The following is a 20,547-nucleotide window of genomic DNA, read 5'->3' on the forward strand; positions in this document are numbered from 1 at the left end:
TCTGTTTCTCTGAGCTTAGCTGTAAATCTGTGACCTGATGGATGACGAATGACATGGATATGAAATAATGGAGTGTATTCATTGGGTGTCTGCAGTCAGCCATATTTCACTTTGAATGTGTCGCTTGTTTAAATGTGTGTGATTTGTATACTGACAGCTTTTCTTCAGGTGTGAACGCCCAACAACCTGAACAATGAACACCTGAAACAGAAACCTGGTTGTTAGGACCTTTTTTTTTTTAAATTTTTTGCAAGCATGCATGAAGCATCTCAATAATGCATGTCATTTCAGCTGTTTGACACCAAGCTGCATACACTGACGTTGATTTCCACCTCCTGTTGACTTACATTTAAAAAAGGTTAGGCAATGGTTGACTACAGCCAGGATGCTCAGATTAGCTTGTCTGCATATGTAGTCATTCCCATCTGACTATGGACAAATTCAGAATCCATCCTGGACCCATCAAGGGGCAAACAGAAAGAGACACACAAACACATTCATAATTTACATTACCAGTTAACTTCAGGTTTATGTTTCTGCACTGCAGGGTCAAAATCAGAGTAAAACAGACAAAACCTACACATGCAGAGGGTGAACATGCAAACTGCACAGAAAAGATGTCAAGTTTGTACTTAAACTGGGAATATTTTATTAGTTTAGATATCAGCTCAGCTTAGATATTAGTCATTGTACAATGTGGTTCATTTCACACCACACGCCAATCGTGCGACTTAAACTGCAATGAGCTTATAACCAAGGTATTTGATTGGTTGTTTAGGCCATGTGCAACATATAGTATCTTTGGCAGGTTTGTTGAAGTTTATCATGTGGAAATAAAAAAGAAGAAGAAAAAAAAACTCTCTGGTTTAACCATGTTGTCTTAAATCCAATCGCAGATTGGTCTTACTTTAAAAATATGAATGCCACATTGAGTTCAAGTGAACAGCTCAACTGGAACAAATTTTTAAGTTCACAGCTATAAATCACAGGTGTAGAACAAAATGAGGTGGCTCGATGGGTGTAACCATGAGTACATATGAAGTCTCAACAAAGCAAATGACTCACAGCCCCGGGACAATGGAGAAAAATTATGTGATGATCCACCCACATTCCTCGCTGACATCAATGATCCTATCTCCTCTCATCGTTAATGAAAAAAGAACAATGCAGAGCAGGAACTGTTCAGTGGCTCTGATCGTAAGTTGCATGTGCACTTTTCATAATGGAGCAGCGATCCAAATATTTGTTTTTAAATAGTCCATTTTAAAAGGATACGATCACGGCAGTATTAATGTTAGCACTCTAACTTCACTCGCAGGTGCAAGTTAAGCCCGGGTTCATATGTGGAGTTTTCATGGATTTTTTTTTCTGCAGTTCATAAACATGCATTCAAGGTTAAATGCTGATTATAAATTGCTCTCAGATGTGAATTTGATTGTGTGTGACTGTCTATTTGTGAATTTTAGGGTGAATTTTGCCTTCAGTCTTTGTTAGTCAAGATCAATGCCTGATAAAGTGGTTAAAACCGGATTTTAGTTTAGGATTTGAGTATTTAAAGAAATATTGGATGGAAGTGTGGGTTAAAGCAAGAACTTGCATTTTACTGAGACAGTTCTGGCTCTGTTATGCCTCTCCTCAGTCTACTTTCAAAAGAGGTTATTGTGAAACGATTCAGCTGATGGGAGAAATGTTTCCCCTGTACCTCTTGACCGTGTCCACATCTAATTTTCATGATCCAGATATTAATTGCATAGAAAATTAAATCAATAGCAAATTACTTAATCCTGACTTTACTGACATGATCTTTACTTATTTGCAATTAAACTGTGCCGGATGATATTCTAACTCCTGATGCAAATGTTAACTGAATAGTTCACATTGTGTGGATGAAATAGTCGACCCCTTCCACCTTTTCTTTCCCTGCAAAGTTTCTATGAATATCTTTTGTAGCAACACAGATCGTGAGATATTTTTGGGATTGTGGTCGAAATCAGTAATAATTACTAGCAAAAAACACTCCTGCTGTATAATCATTGATTATGATAAAATCCTTTTTAAATGTATAAACTCTTTATTCTCCTGTTTTAATAGCCTTTTTTTCCTATGTTACTTTTGTTTTGCAATGTCCTGTTTTGCTTCTGCGATGTCAAATGTGAATGTGTTTCTTTCTCTTTGTGAGGCATTCTGAATTGCCTTTTGTATGAATGGTGCTTTACAAATAAACTTGCCTTGCCTTACAGATTATCCAAACAGACACAAATGTTAAAGTTCAAGAGTTACATCTTGTGGAAATGCTGTAGCTCGGTGCTGTTCACACTGGAATGGAGGCATCTCCTGCAGCTGATGGTTAAGAGGTTTCTGACCAGGAGGGATTCCTGCTTGTGTCCCACTGCAAATCTAAATAGTGCAATAGTGTGAAGCTTAAAAAACATGCAGACATCACCAAATATTGAGGGGTTTCAGTGGATCATTGTGATCATACTAATGGTGATCATGGTTATCATAATTTTTCTGGAGTGACTTATTTTAAGGTTTGTACTCGGACCCTTTGGCAAATTCCATATTTCAAAGAGGAATTTCATTCATTCTTCTGAAATATTTCTACTTCTCTGTCAGAGCCAGTAGGTAGCAGTAAAGCACCATTCAGAAAGGCACAACAGCATTGTCTGGCCAATTATAGTTCATCCAGTGTGTGTTGGGAGATGTATGTGCTGTACATGCTGTGTAACATCCTACAATAGCAAGTCTATCATATCTATATTTTACAATCTGAAGTTTGTTTCAGGTATATGTTTCAGCAGTTGTATCATTAAAAAATCCCTTCCATGTTCAACTCTCCCACATGATATGACAACATTTCTTTCAGTCCGTGTACCTGCACACTGTGGGGGTCCATCACTCCACCCATTTCTCTCCCAAACTATTGCAGGACCCTCTAATTGGAAACCATGGTAACAGGAGTACAGAGCAACCAGCCCGCCAGATGTAGAGGACAATATAAAATTCCCATTCTTTATCTGCCTCAGAGAGCCACGCTGTTGTAAGTCTGGAATTGAGTGATAAAAGTTCTTTACTTTAATATGGAGCAGAGCAATGACTTTCAAAAATCATCTCTTGGATCAGTCCAATAGCTCGTCGGGCCCTCCTTGGCTCTCCGCCTCGGTCCACGCTTCCAGACTTACTGATGGTATTTGATCACAAGAGACATAATCAGAGGGGTATTTGCCAAATCTGAAGGAATCGGGCGGAACTTCCTCTATGTCGCTGTTGTCACAGATGAGACGAGACAGAGAAAACTGTAGAAGCTCGTTCTTCTGCCGCTGAGTGAACACACCCTCAGCTTGCCACCAAAACCTGAAAAACAAAGGTGTGTTTGAGTGAAGCCTTTGTTTCTTCTGCTCTGATCGAACAGGGTAATTTAAGCAGTACCTGTCACCCTCACGCACTGCTTTCATCTGCCTTCCAATCAGACAAGCGAAGAGAGGACCAGTTCTTGAGCCAGGCAGTAAATTTTCAACCAGTCCTCCAAGCCAGACGTCTATATTGTCAGGATGTCCGTACATACGTAGGATCTTCTCTGCAACCTCGTCGTCTCTCACAATCTCTCTGAGATCCTCCAGTGACTCAACACGGCTCAGTCCGCAGAATTCTCTCCAGCTGTTGTATCCTGAAATAAACAATTCAGAAAAACAGAATTCAGTAATGATCATTTAGGTTTACAGATACACTACACTTGAAAAACGAAGAGAAGTAAGGCAGTACGAGGGTGAGAACATAATTACAGTTGTGGATCAGCACGTGATTCTCTGTTCAGGTTGAAGCAATGAAATGAATCGATATGCAGACGTTATTTAGGAGGGCCGGGGAAATGACAGACACACTTTATGAGCACAACGCCCTTTGAAGCACGATCGCTGACTCATCAATCACTTGACATGAAGGCAAGATGAACAAATATGCTGAAAGATATACGACGTTCCGTGCGGGTAACGTTAAATGGAAATTTCTCAAAAACTATTTTATTGGCTGTTTTTCTCATGATGCCACTAACTGAACTTGTTTGTTACTGTCAAACTTGTTTTCAGTTGAGTGGAATCAGATATGTCATTGTTCTTATTGCTCGATTTGTACTGTATTCCCAAGAAATATAGGTTTGACTGGTGACAACTGGATGAGAGACTCAGACATGTCACACCAGTGAAATTTAATATGCCTTGGAGCTGTTAGCTTTAAGCAGAACTGAAGATCAAGCTCCAAAAGCCTTCTTTTGTCTGTCTGAATGAGGTGGCTTTGCATAAAGCCTGCACTGTAGTCTATACTTGAGTAGTTAGCTGTGAACATTAGTCTGTAAATATAAGCTCTTGACCTAAACATGTAGGTATAACCAGTATAAACCTAAATAAAATATACGCTTACACAAAGTGCATAAGCTGTAGTAGGCTTCTCTGCCTCATCTGAGAGGTACAAACACAAGTCCTGAAAAATTTTCAGTGCAAATCAGTGAATTTTCTCGATGCAAAGAAAAATGTAAGAAAATAGCAGAGTACCAACAAGGGGAACTATTTTGAAGCACCATAATTAGCCTTTCAATGTTTGAGTGTGGAAAATTATTCCAACAGCGTTGTGTCAGCACATGCGATTATCTGCATTCAGGTCAAAGCAGTGAAAGGAACTGATTCTGACGTTCTATAGGAGGTAAATGACACAAGCAACACTCTAACTCATCCATCACTGACAAGAAAACAGGATGAACTGAAAGATAGAGATTCTGTTCTGGGAAAATTAAACTGTAATTGCTGAAAAACAATTTGTCGGCATCTATACTTTTGAGCTTACTGCACAGAAATGATTCTTTCACAAAACATAATAACACCGCCGGTCAAACAAAGACATCATAAAAAAAAGAGATTAATATTCCGCAGTGGAACAAGCCAAAGTGATCAGTCTTACCGGGGAGGCTGTGATCCCGTCCTCTCTGGAGGTTCAGTGAGGCCAGGTCCACGTGCCGCCGAGCGTTGAGGACGACCATCCGCTCCGTCACCTCCTCTGCCATCAGCGTGTTCGCGCCAACGGCTGACGCTGCAGTGCCGACCATCCCTCTCAGGATCGGTTCGATCCCACCTAGAACACAAAATCCCGTCTGTCTGTTTCCGTGCCTGTTGGATTTACTCTACTGATTTGTAAAGTTAAATGTGAAATAATAAGGAGTACCAAAGGTTCCAGGTCAGGCCAACAACAACAAAAAATTAACCACAATGAAAAAAAAAGAAAAAAGAAACAAAACATGACTGCGGAGGGTTGTTTTCTCTGGATGTACTCCAGATTGCCGTGCAGGAAGCAGGTTTGTTTACGACTCCTGGGCTCAGATTTGCTGCTTCCTCTGAGCCCGCTGCTGTCCAAACAATTTCATTTGAGCAAATAGAGTGAATGGACTGTTGGGGATGAATGTGCTTATTTATCATAACAATACATTGTTTTATAAATCTAATGCCCTTGCTGCTCTGCGGCGAGATCTACTTAACAGTGTATTGCTGCTGTGAGTTGACTTCAGCCAAGGGAGGACAGAAGAGCGCTGCTGTTATGATTGAAGTCGATTTAAATGTGAACTATTCAGTCTGCATAGGCTGGCAAATCTCTTGTTAATGTCTTTTAAAGAACATACTTCATTTCCATCTGCACTCATCGACAGTTTAGTCCGATCACCACATGAGCCTGTATTTCTGATAAAAACAATGCATTGATCTGGCCATGGACTCCTTTTTGGAGCATTGCAGTTTGTGAAATGTTGACGTAGGCAGAGAGCAGCGGAGCGGGGAAAACACAGTTTACTGTTTATCTGTGTTTTGAGAATTGGACACACGATACAATCCACCCAGATGACATTTCTCGGCAGGCAGGTTGGTCTCACGATGGGAGGAGTTAACCGAGCGCTTCAGTGGGAGAAAGCAACACGACGTTTTTGCCGAGAGTGATGAATCATTGCTAAAATTCCTGCTATTGGATTAAACCCAATGCATTATGGGTAGTGATTATTCTTTATTACAGGCTTTGAATCAGTGTGGATGAATCAGCAGCATGTATTTAGAGGGTGTTGTGTTGAGAGGCTGGAGAAACGTACTTGGGATCGGAAGTTCACAGGTTGACTCACACAGTGAGTGGCGAGATGACGAGTGGAGGTCTCTGGTCTGGTTGTCTGTTTCCCTGCCTTTGCCTAGAGTCAGCTGGGATTAGCTCCATCCAGCCCATGGGATCCCGAATTGGGTAGAGTGTTATAAAAGATGGATGGACGGATGGATAATTTGTTTCACTTCATCCATTCACTACTAGTCTCACTTGCACGCCAGGAGGCAGGAACAATAGAGAAACGCCACAAATGCTTTGGAGGAATGCCAGCAGAATATAGATTAAACCAATGGCATTTATCTAGAAGGCTGTATTTTCCAGGGAAAGTCATGTCAGGAAACAAATGTTAAGTTACCTTGAGCTGAGCTTTTTCATTTTTCCTTAACCTTACCAAATAGTTTGGATTGAGAACTAAAAAAAACAAACAAAAAAAAAAAACAAAAAAACATTATTACTAATGTGTCATTGATGGCAAAAGTAAGTTTATTTTCACTTAAATGATTTGGTATTTTTGTTTGGGAGGTCTGATTGGGCTCTCCTTGTCCTTGACTGCTTTTCATCACACCTGTGTCAAATATCATCAGAGTTTCCGCAGAGCTTTATACGCATTCGTAGACACTTTAATTTGTGGTTCGGGACTGTGCTTCTCTGGAAACAGGAAAGCAAGCCTCTGAGCTAAATCTGTCTACATTCATACAATTTCCATGATCGTTTTCTCAAGTATGAACTGATTCTGGCACCATTACAACTTAAAAAGGTTTCAGTTATCCAGCGGTTGGTTTCAGAGATTAACACCCTCTGGTCAACACTAAATAGACACAGTTAGCAACCACCCCTAGCATACACACTAAAAAAACTGTCTTTCACCAAATAGTCTGCACATACCAAATCAAGAAAAAAAGTTGTTGAGGATAGTGTAGCTACAATGAGCATGAGAATGTTGACAAAGCTGATACTAAACTTGCTCATAAAGAAGAGACTCAAATACATGAAATGTTGGTTTTTTAACCTGATCAAACATCCAGCAGAAAGTTTTGAATTTTAAATGTTTTTATGCCAGTCTCTGTTTTCCCCAAATTTCTAAAAATGAGACAATTGGTGAACAGTTACATCAAAATGTGGTGAATTAAACCCAATTTGAAGAATTCCCCTGTATTTTGTCCAGAACATGTTTGCTTATAGGAGAACAGGGCCTGCATGAGACAGATATTAAGGACTACATCAGTAATAAATAAGTAATAAATAAGTGATGTAGTGAAAATAAATGGAAAAGGTCCCTGCGGCCAGAAAAACAAATGATTACCTTCAGTAATGAGTCTTCTGCGACTGGGTGCACACTGTATAGGTCACATAGTAGCGATGACATATTGGTGCTTGTTTCCATGCATAAAATATGTCAGTGGTCGTACTTGTGTGAATCACTGGAACTGTGTGCAGCCACTCATTAGAAGAAGGCAGACCTTCGATACTTTCAATGACCTAAATAGAATTTTCCCTCCCTCGTCCATTTTTTTTTTTTTCTTACAGTGCATTTAGTGAACTCACAGGATATGTCATTAGTTCCAACAGGCAGCTTCATAAGAGTGCACTGACCTTCTTTGACTATTCTCCATGGACTGAACAAAGTCTTGTGCAGTCTCAAGTGGGGGAAGTGCTCGTGCTCCTGGAAGCTCTCGTTCAGTCTCTTGAGGATCGGGGAGATGGTAGCGTGGCCAAACCTGAACGCAGCTGTGGCAAACACATTGGAGGCCGAGGGGTCTACCGTCGGATCGTATCCCCCATAGGGTCCAATGTGACGGTCGAATGATGCCGGCCCAATAATTTTTGGAATGTAATCTCTCATTGTTATGATCTGAAAGTGGGGGGAAAAATGGGGCCGAGGGTTATGACAGAAAGTGAGATAATCATTGACTTCAGTTTCAAAAATGCGATTGCTTGGCAAACAAACACAAACACATCTGAGCTACAAGTTAAAAACAATATTGAGCGAGTGGTGTGAACGAGCACACATGGCTTAAAGAAATCCCTGAGGGATTCCCAGCGACGTGACAATTTCTGTAAAATCCCCGAGGCTGGACATATGATTGCACAGTTGTTCCGTCACGGTTCATTGCAGCAAACTTTATCTGTCCTCATCTCTATTTATAAAGGCCTCGGTCCAGCAACTGCATCCTAACATGTGAAGCACAAATGCGTGTGCACATATGCACAGATGAGGACATGCACCACAGTGGGTTTGCATGACGTGTTGAAGTGAAGGAATCAGACAGTTTAAATAGCATCTCTGTGCTTGTGATGGGACAAAATGTACCGACTGGTATAGATTTAGAGAATAAGCAAAGACAGCTCCTAAACAGCCTGTATGGCAAAACATATTGAAAATAAGCCATATATTTTTATTGCTGAATGATAGACGATATTGGCAACTCTTGTCATTATATCATCACTTTTATGAGTTCAGATTTTTACAAAGTACATCTTGATGGAACCGTGAAGAGTATAGTTTGAAACAGTTCTAGTATGACAAAAGGGAGACAAGTATGTGAAGGAGGGCGGCATCCTGAGTGAATACTGAGCTAAAGGACAGAGGTCTACAACAACACAATAATAGCTGCAGTGTACACGTACACACATACACACAAGGAGAGAGAATGCAATACTCACAGACACAAACTTTTCTCAGGTCTGTTGAATAATACTAAGAATATTCTCATGGACAAAGGAACAAGGGGTAAAACGAGGTATGATTCAATAACATTGCTCAGAACATTTCAACACAGACATTGGTCGATTAAAATGGAATTGAAGGAACGTCACTGAGATTGTTTGATTTATTTTTGGATGTAGTATATCTCATGTTAAACTTAATCATGGAGTTCCACAGGGTTCTGTGTTGGGACCAAAACTTTTTTTTGTGATAATTATAGATATTTGGATGTAGGAATTACTGCATTTGAGCACAGATGATATCAATCAGCTACTCAAATTCAAAGCTTGTTGGTAAAGGTGGCACAGCTTTAAATTTCATAAAACGCATGGGACCAAATTGTCACATTGCATTACTTTAACCTCCACCACTACTGTTATACTGTTAGGTCCATAACCTGCATGTCATATCAGGACCTCATCATTCAACACTGTTTGGAGTTATTATTCCTTTATTTCAGACACAATAGGTCCATATTAGAAAAAGACATACAAATTAAAAAGCTTTTCTAAACAGGCTCAAATACCAATGAGTCCAAAAACTAGAAAAGGATCTCACTGAGCTCAGTCCAGGGTTGGTCAGTGCGGCTATAATGCTGTTCTCAGAGTCAGACAACCTGCACTTGCACGGTACATCAGGTTTCGCAGCACAGCAGGACAGGTGGGCACCCCTGCATTCACAAACAATTGGCTCGCGCTGCTCCATCGCGGAAACCCTAACATCATGCGCATGGCATCATTGTACGCCACGGTAAGTCTGTGCATATTGTTGCTCTTATAGCGCCTCCACAGGTGAGCTGTATACATTGGAGTACAGTAGGCCTTAAAAAGTCTGGTCTTCACCGCTGTTGTACACATTCCAAATTTGCGGATCAGCATATTGGCCTGTCCATGGAGCAAACGGCACTGTCTATAAATGTCTCTATCATCCGACAGGTCTGCAGTCACCTAGTGCCCCAGGTACTTGTAAACCTCAGTGATCGTTAGTCTATTACCCGACAGAAAGAAGTCTGGGAAAGTCAGTTTAGCGTCCTCTCTGCTACGAACAATCATAATAGTGCTTTTCTTTGAGTTATATTTTATATCAAAGTCAGTTCCATACTTGTTGCACACTTCCAACAGCTCCTGTAGTCCAGCGCTACATGGACAAAAAATTACAAGGTCATCAGCATACATGAGATGGTTGATGACATTATAGCCAACCCTGCAGCCTGTTCCACAGTCATTTAACAGTCTTGATAAGTCGTCCATATATACATTGAATAAAAAGGGAGACAAATGCTACCTTGCCGCACCCCGTTAGACACACAGAAAGGCATAGAGACACAATTACCCCACTTTACAAACATTAACTGGTGGGCATACCAAAACACAAGGATCCTCACCAGGCATTTAGGAACACCTCTGTAACTCAGTTTCTCAAACAACTTTTTATGATTGATATAATCAAAGGCCTTAGATGCATCAATAAAACACATGAAGATGGTAGTGTTGCGTCTACTATAAAGATCCAAGATCTCTTTCAAAGCAAAGATGCACATGTCTGTTCCATGCTTTGGTTTGAAGCCAAATTGGTTGTCAGATGTTAACAAATACTTTTCCAAGTATATAATGCAATAGAAAGAAGTTATAATTTATCACATTTTGCTGCTTTTATTTGTTTTTAAACTTCACCAAAGTTCAACACTGCCAAACGTTTCAAAGAAATAAAAGTATTGCCATTATCCCTGGTATTTTTATATGCTTAATTGTTTGTCACTAAATGTACCTTTCTGACCTCTATATGCGCTCAAAAAAAAAAAACAAAAAAAGACAATGCAGTGCAGTGCAGTGCAGCAGCTGACTCTCAGTTAATGGACTGAAACATTCTAAACAAAACAGGTCTGGATTTTTAAACAGTTGGAGCTTTTAACAATAATTCTCCTGCCATGTCCTGGCTACTTTAAAAGCTAAATAGACCATAATGATATTGCCTTTCTGCACTTTAGCCTGGATAAGCAATGGCCTCATGCAAAGAAAACCAGCTGTTTTTAGTTTATCATTTTTTTCCTTCGCTGCTCCTTGCAGATAATAAGCTCTCCTTCAGCACTGAAATACCTTTTGACCTCTCCTTTTTTTTCTTCTCCAAGTGATGTTTTCGAGTGGCTGCCCACAAAGAGTCAGCTGGAGAAAGAAAAACTGATCGTATGAATATTTTCACCGGGCTGTATCTCAATGGCTTTCCCACCGGCTGAGATGCAGCTGCTTGTTACACGTGACAAAAATGCAACAATGAAAACTCTAACAAAAAGCTTGCGGATGACACTAAAATGTACCCATGAATCAGTGGGAAGCTTCATCCCTGAAATCTCTTTAACTGTTTTCTTATAATTAGAGTGCCGCATCAGCTTATGTGGGCTGTTCTTTCAGTCTTATGTGACTTGAAAAAACTCATCAGATGGAGAGAAGGATGCTCTCATTGTATTTAAACACAGCTTCTAAGTTTAATTCTGTCTGAAAGTCAGTGTAGGCGAAATGATATGTTGGGTTGGGAGGCATTTTAATGCCATTTGTCAGCTGAAAAGCACTCCTAAGGGACATCTGTCTTTTTTTTCATATAGATATGGATATGAATGTATGTATGTATAAGCATATATATATATACATTATTTTTTCCAAATATATTTTGCATTTCAAACCAAGTAAGAAGGACCACAAAACATGACATGCTTCTCATGAACAAATATGGGTCTTATCGGTCATTCCATGTTGTGTGGAATTCTATTGCCTATGTTGATGTTATATTTGTTGTATTTACTCATATGTTTTATTACAGTTACACTATATTCTTCACTTATTGTCAGACTGGTGAGCTCTCACACAGAAATGGTTAATTTGCTGTGCAGCAACTTTCTTCACAGTATTGAGCCTCCGCTGTCACTTTTGCTTGTTGTTTTGTTATTATACACTAAAAATATGTTTCTCAAAACAAAATTTCTCAAAAGGAATAGAAGCTGGAATTAAACATTGTTTTTATTTGAACTTATAACTAGTGTGTGTGTGTGTGTGTGTGTGTGTGTGTGTGTGTGTGTGTGTGTGTGTGTGTGTGTGTGTGCATGTGTGTGTGTGTGTATATACACACACACACACACACACACATATATATATATATATATATATATATATATATATATATATATATATATATATATATATATATATATATATATATATATGTATATAATTAATTAAAGAGAATCTCTTGAAAGTTTAAACCAAGAGCTCAATATTCAGCACAGATTAACTGGTGTTTAAACAATACAAGTAGACTTTGATGTGCCAGATGGACAAACAAGGACTTCTGTATGAATCCTTTGGACGATTTTAAAAGGCACCATCAAGTTTCCACAATCAAAACTCAATTGAAACTCATTTCAACCATTTGAGTGTAAGTGCAGCCTTCGTTTGCTTTGAATCGTAAACATTCAAACTGTACACGTGACAAAAAGACGCAGTTGAAAGTTGGCTCACTTGCAAATGCTCATACTTAAAGATTTTGGATGCAACAACACATTGTATATGTAGATCCACACCCACTTGGCATCCACCCTGCTAATGCGGCCATGAAACACTCAACAGGTACGACACAATTGCTACCTAATTGCACATCAGCTTTGGCCTGGAATTTTCTTTTGTTTATGTGGCAGATTCTGTTGTGTTGCTGCACTTAACGAAAGCTTTGTATACAGCGACTTGTGAAGGGAAATGCAGGATGAAAGCTGAAGCCCAAGCAGCATTGTGTAAGCTTGTATGTAGGTAACAGCTGCTTGGAGGAATGAGATGGGGACGTTGGGGGTTGGGGTGAAGTAGGGATGCCTGGTGAGAGCTGTTGAGATTCAATTCAGCCATATGGACCACAAACCACCACAGTGAGCTGAAAGCTGTTATAAGCTGCACAGATCTGATGTGGGATTTTTTTCCTTCCTTCCAATAGAAAAGGATAAGTAAACTTTTCACATTGCAGTCTTTTCAACCACTGAGATTAAAACTGTTATATAGAAACTCAGATTTTCATTTTCAGGGATTTTTACTGGACTGAACACTTGAATGCTGAGAAATGTTAAATGTGGTGGTGACTATAGCATAATGCCTTAAATCCTGAACTACAAAATAAATAAATAAATAAATAAATAAATAAAAGTTTTTCTGGGACATATTTTGAAGTACATGTGTAATGTATCACATTAAATTGACGAGTCAATTCTAAAAGCATAAGACCAGTGCCTATTAGGTACAAGCCTGAATCGGAGCACCTCTTTTACATTGGGTCATGACACTACAACAACTTAAACATTTTCTTTGCAAAAGGCATAAGTGGTTGGTTCAGCAATGAATATGGCATAATAATATGTTTGTAATAGCCCATTTGAATGACAAATGACTGTTTGAACAATGGCCGGAATGAGTCTACTTTTCAGAGTTTGAAGCTGTTAATCAACTGAAGAAAAGCAGTTTTTACTTAAATTCTTACTTGAAGCCTAAGCTGTATGTATGTATTTGTGCATGACTGCCCTGAAGCCCATGGGTCAACCGATTATTTGTCTTTAGTATGCGAGAAGTGCTGTTATATCTTGGTTGTGAAATAGTAAGTTCCTCCTCAGACATTTTCAAGACAAAAGCAAAGGGATTCAGTACTTCTGTGATTCCTCATCACAGCTTAGATTTTTTTTTTTCCCTCTCAGAGAAAGGCAGATAACACTAGTTTGCAATGTGGTCACACCAGGATAGTCTCACTTTTTTGCAGCACTTCCAATACAGGGATTTTCCAAGCTGGTCATGGTTATACAGCTACAGTATGTAAATCCCCTACCTGGCTTTATGCTTCATCCTTCAGAAATTATTTAAAACCCCCTACATCTTATGCCACTGCTTTTTTTTTTTCTTTTTTTTTTACATTGTAAATCTCTTTCTTCAGGTATTGTCCCTGAATCACCTGAAAACTGCAATTGTTAATTCACTGCTGCAGCCTAATGTCAGCACCTGAAATCATGACGATTACACACTTACTTTCCCTTTTGCACAAAAACACTTTGGAAACTCTGCATCCCAGCTCCAGGGTCGTCTCCTCGCTTTGGTAAAGCCAATGAGTGTGACCATAAAATTATGCCTTCATTATTTTTTTTCAGAGGATTGTATGTACCCAACATTTACCTCACTAATAATAAAACTCCCAATCCGAAGCTGAAAATAATGAAGGGAGGAGGCTGTGATCAGCAAAAGCAAATCGTATTCTCAAGGTTGGTGGTCTGACATCCTGGTCTGTGCGCCGAAGTGTTTTGGCAAGTCAAAGAATCACCAGGTTGAGCTCATTTGAGAGCTTTGCATTTATCGAACAAGTGAAGTCAATTCCTTCCTTCCATCTGGCTCTGAAAGGCCTGTTTTTAATTTTACCATGATGCTTTTTTGTTTGGGCCATTTCAGAGTTCACTTCCTCACTTCCTTAACTACTGACCGATTTGGTCAGTGGCGTCAGAGGGTACTGCCAGTAAGAGCAACATTTTCAGAATGTGCAGTAGAAGAGGGTAATAGCTGATCATTTCTGGAGAACATGTCCTGCACCCAAAAGCACAGAGACACTCAATCTGCTGCAAATGCCACAGTTAATTTATCTTTTCATCATAAATGATTTAAAGTACCTGTTTCAGTTGTCCAAAACTGAAAAATGCTAAAATCTTGAAACAAGCCAACTGGCTCATCACGTACACGCTCAGCATCATTTTTCAAATACATAAGTACAGAGTTACTTCAGACCACTTCAAACAGTAATGGAATGAAAGGTACTGCTGTGATTTCTAGTTTGAAAATGCTGCATCACCTCTGTTGTGATTTGTAAAAGATTCCTTTGAAAGCTTACAATGACAGCAAAGGCAGTGGATGCATGGCTGAATGAGTCTTCCACTCATTGAACATAAAACAGCAGCTGTCAGCAGAATCAGCACAGGCGTTCCCAAAGAGAGGAGATTTCAGAGGAGACGCCTATAGTGCGTCGGGCTCAGCTTACAGGAGTTGTCATTGTTATTTCTCAGTCCTTGTATCAGACAGGAATGCAGAATATCACAGAAACATTAAATCTTGGTTTTAGAGCTTCAGAAATGAGATGATCTCGCTGTGAGAACCAAGGCGTTTTCTGTATGAATTTACTAATTATCAGTGTGCATTTTCATAAAGGGATTAAAAGTATTTTTCAATAATTGTCTTCCTGTTGATTGAATTACATATCCAGCAAAAGTTTCAATCAAACATTGGGGTAAAACAGATCCTGCTCTAAAGTCATGGATGAAAGATTTGGTTTATAATAATGGCCAACCTGTACATTTGGGATCATAACCAAAAGTATAGGACAGATAAAAGCTGCCTTTCAGGAGGAGATCTACCACCCTTCCACAAAGAAAAGGGCTGGTGGAGATGGTTTCAGACCCTTATTTGTAGCCATATGGATTTTCTTTTCTCTTGGATATCACACACTAGAACAACAAGAGCTCAGGAAAAGACCTGCTGGAGATATTATCCCTTTGGAGGGCTGGAAAGAGCATGGGGAGGTCAAGAATTAACACAGATGAATGTTTGGGTTTGTTTTTTCTGCTCCCTTATCTGTGGATCAAAGAATGGATGGATGGATGGATGGATGGATGGATGAATTTTTAGTGTAGTACTCAGGCCCAGTTTTTACTTTTTTCTTCTTCTTAGAAGAAATAAATATCTGGGCTGGTCCTGACGGCTGTGCAGAGTGTGGGCTTTCTAACTGTCATTTGTGGAGTCGGCTTCAGCAAATGTCAGCTCAGAACTGCTGGTAATCAGAATTAATCCCTGTATTGATTTTGTGAAGTTTCGCTGTATGCCTGCTGTTTATTGACCATTGATAAAGCCATAAATAAACAGGAGAATTCTCTTTTCATGTGTACAAAAAGCTGAGCCTTATTTTTCGACTTGCGGAGAACTCTGCAATGACCTTGAGGCTCACCACAAAGAATCTAGATTTTTCTTCTAAAAACAGCTCCTCTCTAGATCATTCGTATCAGCTTGCCCTCCTCATATAGTGTGTGATTGCAACGTTCTTATGCTCCTTGGCATCTGCAGATTCTGAAATCACAAGACTCATAAATGCCTGATTACTTTGTTTTCCCTCAGGCACGACTTTGTTTCCTCAGTAGAAGCTTTATGGCTGGAAAACACTTTGGTTTTTGATATTATCAGTGCTTCACTTGTATCTCTTAGCACTAATGGTATACATCAGTTGTGTCGATATCGTCCAACATGTCTGGATTGAAAAGTACAAGACATCCACAATCGCTGGGAATCTTGTATTTGATGAGTGAAGATTGACAAGAATTGAGAGGAGGAGATTAAGTGGGAGAAGGCTGGGTCATCCAGGACTGGAATGGGGGGGCTGGCTGCTAAACGCACATGTGCCTCTGCATTCGGCTGTCAATTTTTCCCAATATTGCCAAAAATTGGAATTGTCATGGCCCCATTAAATCCACAGTGTGACCCTTGCGTAATTTCTCATCATTATCAGCCCTGAACCACCATTAGTATGCATGCTGCCACCACCAAATTTGATCTCCTAGCCTGTTTGAGAGTCTTTTAATGGGAAAGAAGCTGCATGTAATTTTATTACGGAGCGCTAAATAAATTGTAATTATAAGCTTCATTTGTGACTCAGAAAGTACAGATAGCAGAGGAAAACCTAGGATAACCTAAAAAACAGGAGGAAAGTAAGTATTTCTATCTTTTAAAGATAGAATTCGAACCACTTCATTTTTTAGAGAAAAAAGAATCCAGACAGAAAGTAGACTAGGCACAATCAAACTGATCAAATGAGGCCCTCAAACAATGTAAAAGACAAATGTGGTGAACTTTTTTTTTCTTTTTTTTTTTTCACATTTTCACAGCAGAAATGAATGTGAGGCAGTCTGAATGTGAGGGCAGTCCTGCTGATAGAAGAGGGTTCAGAAAGTGCAAAAAGTGAAGCTCTTTGGGAAAGCAATGCAAAGTCTGTTTAGAAGCCACCTTTTATATGATAAAGGCATCAACTTTCTTTCTCTGGTACTGGAAGAATTGATTGTCTAAAGTTAACAGAGAATTGAGAAGATTTTGAAAACACTTCAGTGAGAAATGTCCCTGTAGTGTGAAAACAAAGGATTCGAGGTGCGCTTCCTCAGTCTTTGAGCCAACGCTCACATCCAACAGCACAAAGTAAAGTTTGGAGAAGAAAAGATGGACTGTCTTGAAGTAACCAGCTATGAGTTCTAACTTTGAGGCAACTGCAAACCAATAGCGCAAGCTAAAGGTTTTGCCACTGCTAGAGTAAACAACAGACAGGTATAACAATGCTTTTTGTTGAATAAAAATGTTTAGAGGCCATTCATAAAAATAAAAACAACAATGCATAATATGCACTAGCATTAAACCTGTTTCAAGACAAATAGTGAGCCATTTATGACAAAAGCAATTAAATGATGCAAAAGAAATCTATTTGAAGAAGAAGAAGAAGAAAGTGAAAACACAAGTCTTTCATCTCCAAACTGTGGTATCTAAAGCTAGAAACCTCTTACTAACAACATTTACAAGTGTGTTCATATTTGGGTTCAGACCAAAATGCCTCTTTTCTGACCCAAACGATTGTCTTTTCTAAAACTTACCCTAGATTATTTGATGTTTAAACCACCAACAAACAGCAAAATGTCACAATACTACCCATGTTATCATGATGAATAAGGTCCTGGGGAATGTTTCACACTGTTATTTTCTAATGGTCCTAAGACCAATAGACCCCTTCAGGCTCATCCTCTTGAATCATGTGAATATTCAGTATTCTGATAACTGTCAGGCTAATTTTTGCTTTTGAGTGAATGAAGACAGAATAATTTTGAGTGACTCTTTTTCAACCTCACTGCTAAAACACCTAAGCGGTTTGTACATTTAACTTCAGAAACTGAAGCAAACATGCCTTTTCCAGACAGTAATTGTGAACTGAAAGTTATATTTGAATTAAATACAGTTCTCAGGGATCTCAGGGGATTCAAGGATTTCTGCTAAAAAGTTCCATGAGCTTTCAAAGCTGTTGCTTTTGTAGTTCAGGAAGTTGTTGCAGCTTTTGGAATAAATGAGAGAGAAAAAATAATGTTCATTTGATCAAGTTGAGTGTGAGCATATAATAACTGATCAATACAGTAAAATGTTCTACTAAAAAAAACAATGCAAACATTCCTTCCAGCAGCATAGCACAGGCATAGCACGTGATTAATATACACAAACATACTTTCATGTAGAAACTACATTAAGTGAAAAGCTGTGGTTTACTGTATTGATGGAATTTGTGCACCTACCTGGTGCAGAGCGCCGATAATCTTGCGGGTCTCTTGGTATAAAGTCTCTGCGCTCCAGTGACCATTAATGTGTTTCAGTTCTCCTGCGATTCGATTGTGTTCCCTGAGCCACAGAGTATGCAAGGCGATCAGAGGCAGGCCCTCGTTGACACGGCTGTCTCCCGCATTGAAACAGTCCACCCTGTGACCCTTCCCATCCTGCTGGCAGGCCGACGGCAGCGTGGCCACAAAAGGGAGGTACGGTCTCCCTCTGGGATCCTCGAATCGGTCGTTGACTGCAAGTTTTCCATTCTGTCCAGAAAGGTCACGTAGGAGGTTCTCCAGGGTTGGAGTGTGGCCGTACACAACTGATGCATCCATGAATGATGTGATGGCATTTATCTGTTGCTGCTGCAGGGCCTGTCCTATATCACAGCCAACACTGACAAAGCAGCCTGGTGCAGAGCGATAAAAAGGTATGCAGCCCTGTGCGCCAGCGACATCGTCGTCATCTATCTGTGGAAGCAAAAACACTGGATGTGTTTCTTGTGATCATCATGGAATCAGAAAGGAGTGAGGCACATTATTGAGAGGACACTTAGGCACCATTTACATGACAATCTTTCAAGTGAAAATGCATCTTTTTTTGCGTTTTTTTTTTTTTTTTTTTTTTGAGAAGTTTTGTGTTTACGTTGTTTTAAAAACCATGTCCATGCACATGGAAACGGAAGAAATGCAGAAAATTATGCACTTCTCCTGTAAGGGGACGAGTGGGTGCTGTTTGCTCATGTCATGGAGCGACACGCCTGCAGAGAACAATCCACTACAAGAATGAACAAGTACCTGGACTTTGATTGTTGTTGATGTCATATGACTTTCAGCTCTAAAACTGTCAAGTTCTAGAAGAATATGGACTGACAGCCATGTCACTCTAGAGGACACCATTATTGGCATTGTCCATTTACTTGCACATGTGGCAGAGGAACTATTGACTCTCGCCATGGTGGTACACATGCTCAGTAGCAGCGTTTCAGATAAGTTGCAATTTTCCCTCGTTTCCATGGAGTCAGAGTGTTTTTAAAAAGTTCTGGAAAAGCTCCATCTTGAGAGCTGTTGTCAATAACCTGGATTCTCAGCAAGCCCCATTGTGATGTACATGGACACACAAAGTGCAACAGAAGTTCTCAGTTCTCACTTGAAAATGTTGTTTCAACATCACCTAATTTATAACTCTCAGGTCTTCACTGGAGCCAAATATCATCTGTACCAAAACATTAAACTTCAGTGCTGTAAGGTCAACAATATGGCCTTCCATCATGGTTATAATTATGATACCAGAATTTTAGAAGGTAATAAAGTACAACAGTGGTACAACAGTACAGGATAAACTGTTCATATTTTCAACAGATAAATAATAGAGTGATAAAATCTGCTCAGTCTCATTAATTTAATGAAGTCTTGGGGTTTATTTCACATATTTAGACCACTAAATATTTTGGCGGCTTTGTAGCTGAACCAATTAATCATGTAACTTCTTCATAACAGATGGCACATATAAAACGATCACTTGCAGTTATTTTCCTAATTAAAACAATAAAAATACAGCAGCAGTCACATGGGAAAGTGCTGCCATTAGCACAGATCTAAATCCATTAATCCAAAGCAGGTGTGCCAGATAAAGCAAAATGAATAGAACCTTGTTAGTGCCTGACAAGGGAAACCTTTCTTATTTAAACCTCTGACATTTAGGCTCTGCGCTTCTCTTTGCTATTGAAATGTGGGCTTCCGTCACGAGAAGATCTAAAGAGCTCTCTAAAGCCTTTGGAAAGACACTCAGGACACTTTTGAGAATGGCAAGGACTTTAAGAAACACCTCCAAATGGCCTCAAATAAATGAATCCTCTGTGAGGAAAATTAACTATAAGTGGTGTAGATTTTGAAGAACTGCCATTTTATTCTGGTCCTGAGAGTCTCGATAGATTCATCCAAAATATACGGCAAAGAAGAGCTTTTAAAAGGCCTAAAATGTTTTCAGCAGATCAGAGGTGCATGTATTTCACAAATATCACGATCGAAGAGAAATGGCACCAGCAAAGAGCAGACGTGTCGCATTTTATCCTAAATGGAACCATCATACAATGTAGCATCATTTTTACAAAATAACAGGAAAAAAATCTTTTTTCGGTAATAAATAGAACATGTTGAATATAAGAGATTAAGGGTTGCTGCCCCTCAGGTCTTGTGTCGAGGGGTTGTGGGGTTAGCGGGTTGGCAGTTTCAGTATTTATTTTTTATTTTTTTTAGTCTATTTGTTCGAGTCTGCAACTCCTTCCAGAGTTCAACAGAGCAACAGGCGATGTGTACCTACTGT

At 39.5% G+C, this 20,547-nt stretch overlaps 1 protein-coding gene across 1 annotated transcript in view; it reads right to left on the bottom strand.

Moving 5' to 3' along the window:
• Positions 1 to 934: 934 nt before the first annotated feature.
• tpo (thyroid peroxidase) overlaps positions 935 to 20,547 on the bottom strand; it is a 29,707-nt gene continuing 10,094 nt past the window's right edge. The window contains exons 7-13 of the mRNA XM_030117500.1: positions 18,198 to 18,692; positions 7,717 to 7,975; positions 4,951 to 5,121; positions 3,430 to 3,667; positions 3,133 to 3,354; positions 2,876 to 3,021; positions 935 to 951 (exon numbers count right to left, since the gene is read on the bottom strand). Coding sequence (XP_029973360.1) covers positions 935 to 951; positions 2,876 to 3,021; positions 3,133 to 3,354; positions 3,430 to 3,667; positions 4,951 to 5,121; positions 7,717 to 7,975; positions 18,198 to 18,692 — 1,548 coding nt within the window. The remainder of the gene's footprint in view (positions 952 to 2,875; positions 3,022 to 3,132; positions 3,355 to 3,429; positions 3,668 to 4,950; positions 5,122 to 7,716; positions 7,976 to 18,197; positions 18,693 to 20,547) is intronic.

This window comes from Salarias fasciatus, chromosome 19 (assembly GCF_902148845.1).
Source record: "Salarias fasciatus chromosome 19, fSalaFa1.1, whole genome shotgun sequence".
Lineage (NCBI taxonomy): Eukaryota > Metazoa > Chordata > Actinopteri > Blenniiformes > Blenniidae > Salarias > Salarias fasciatus.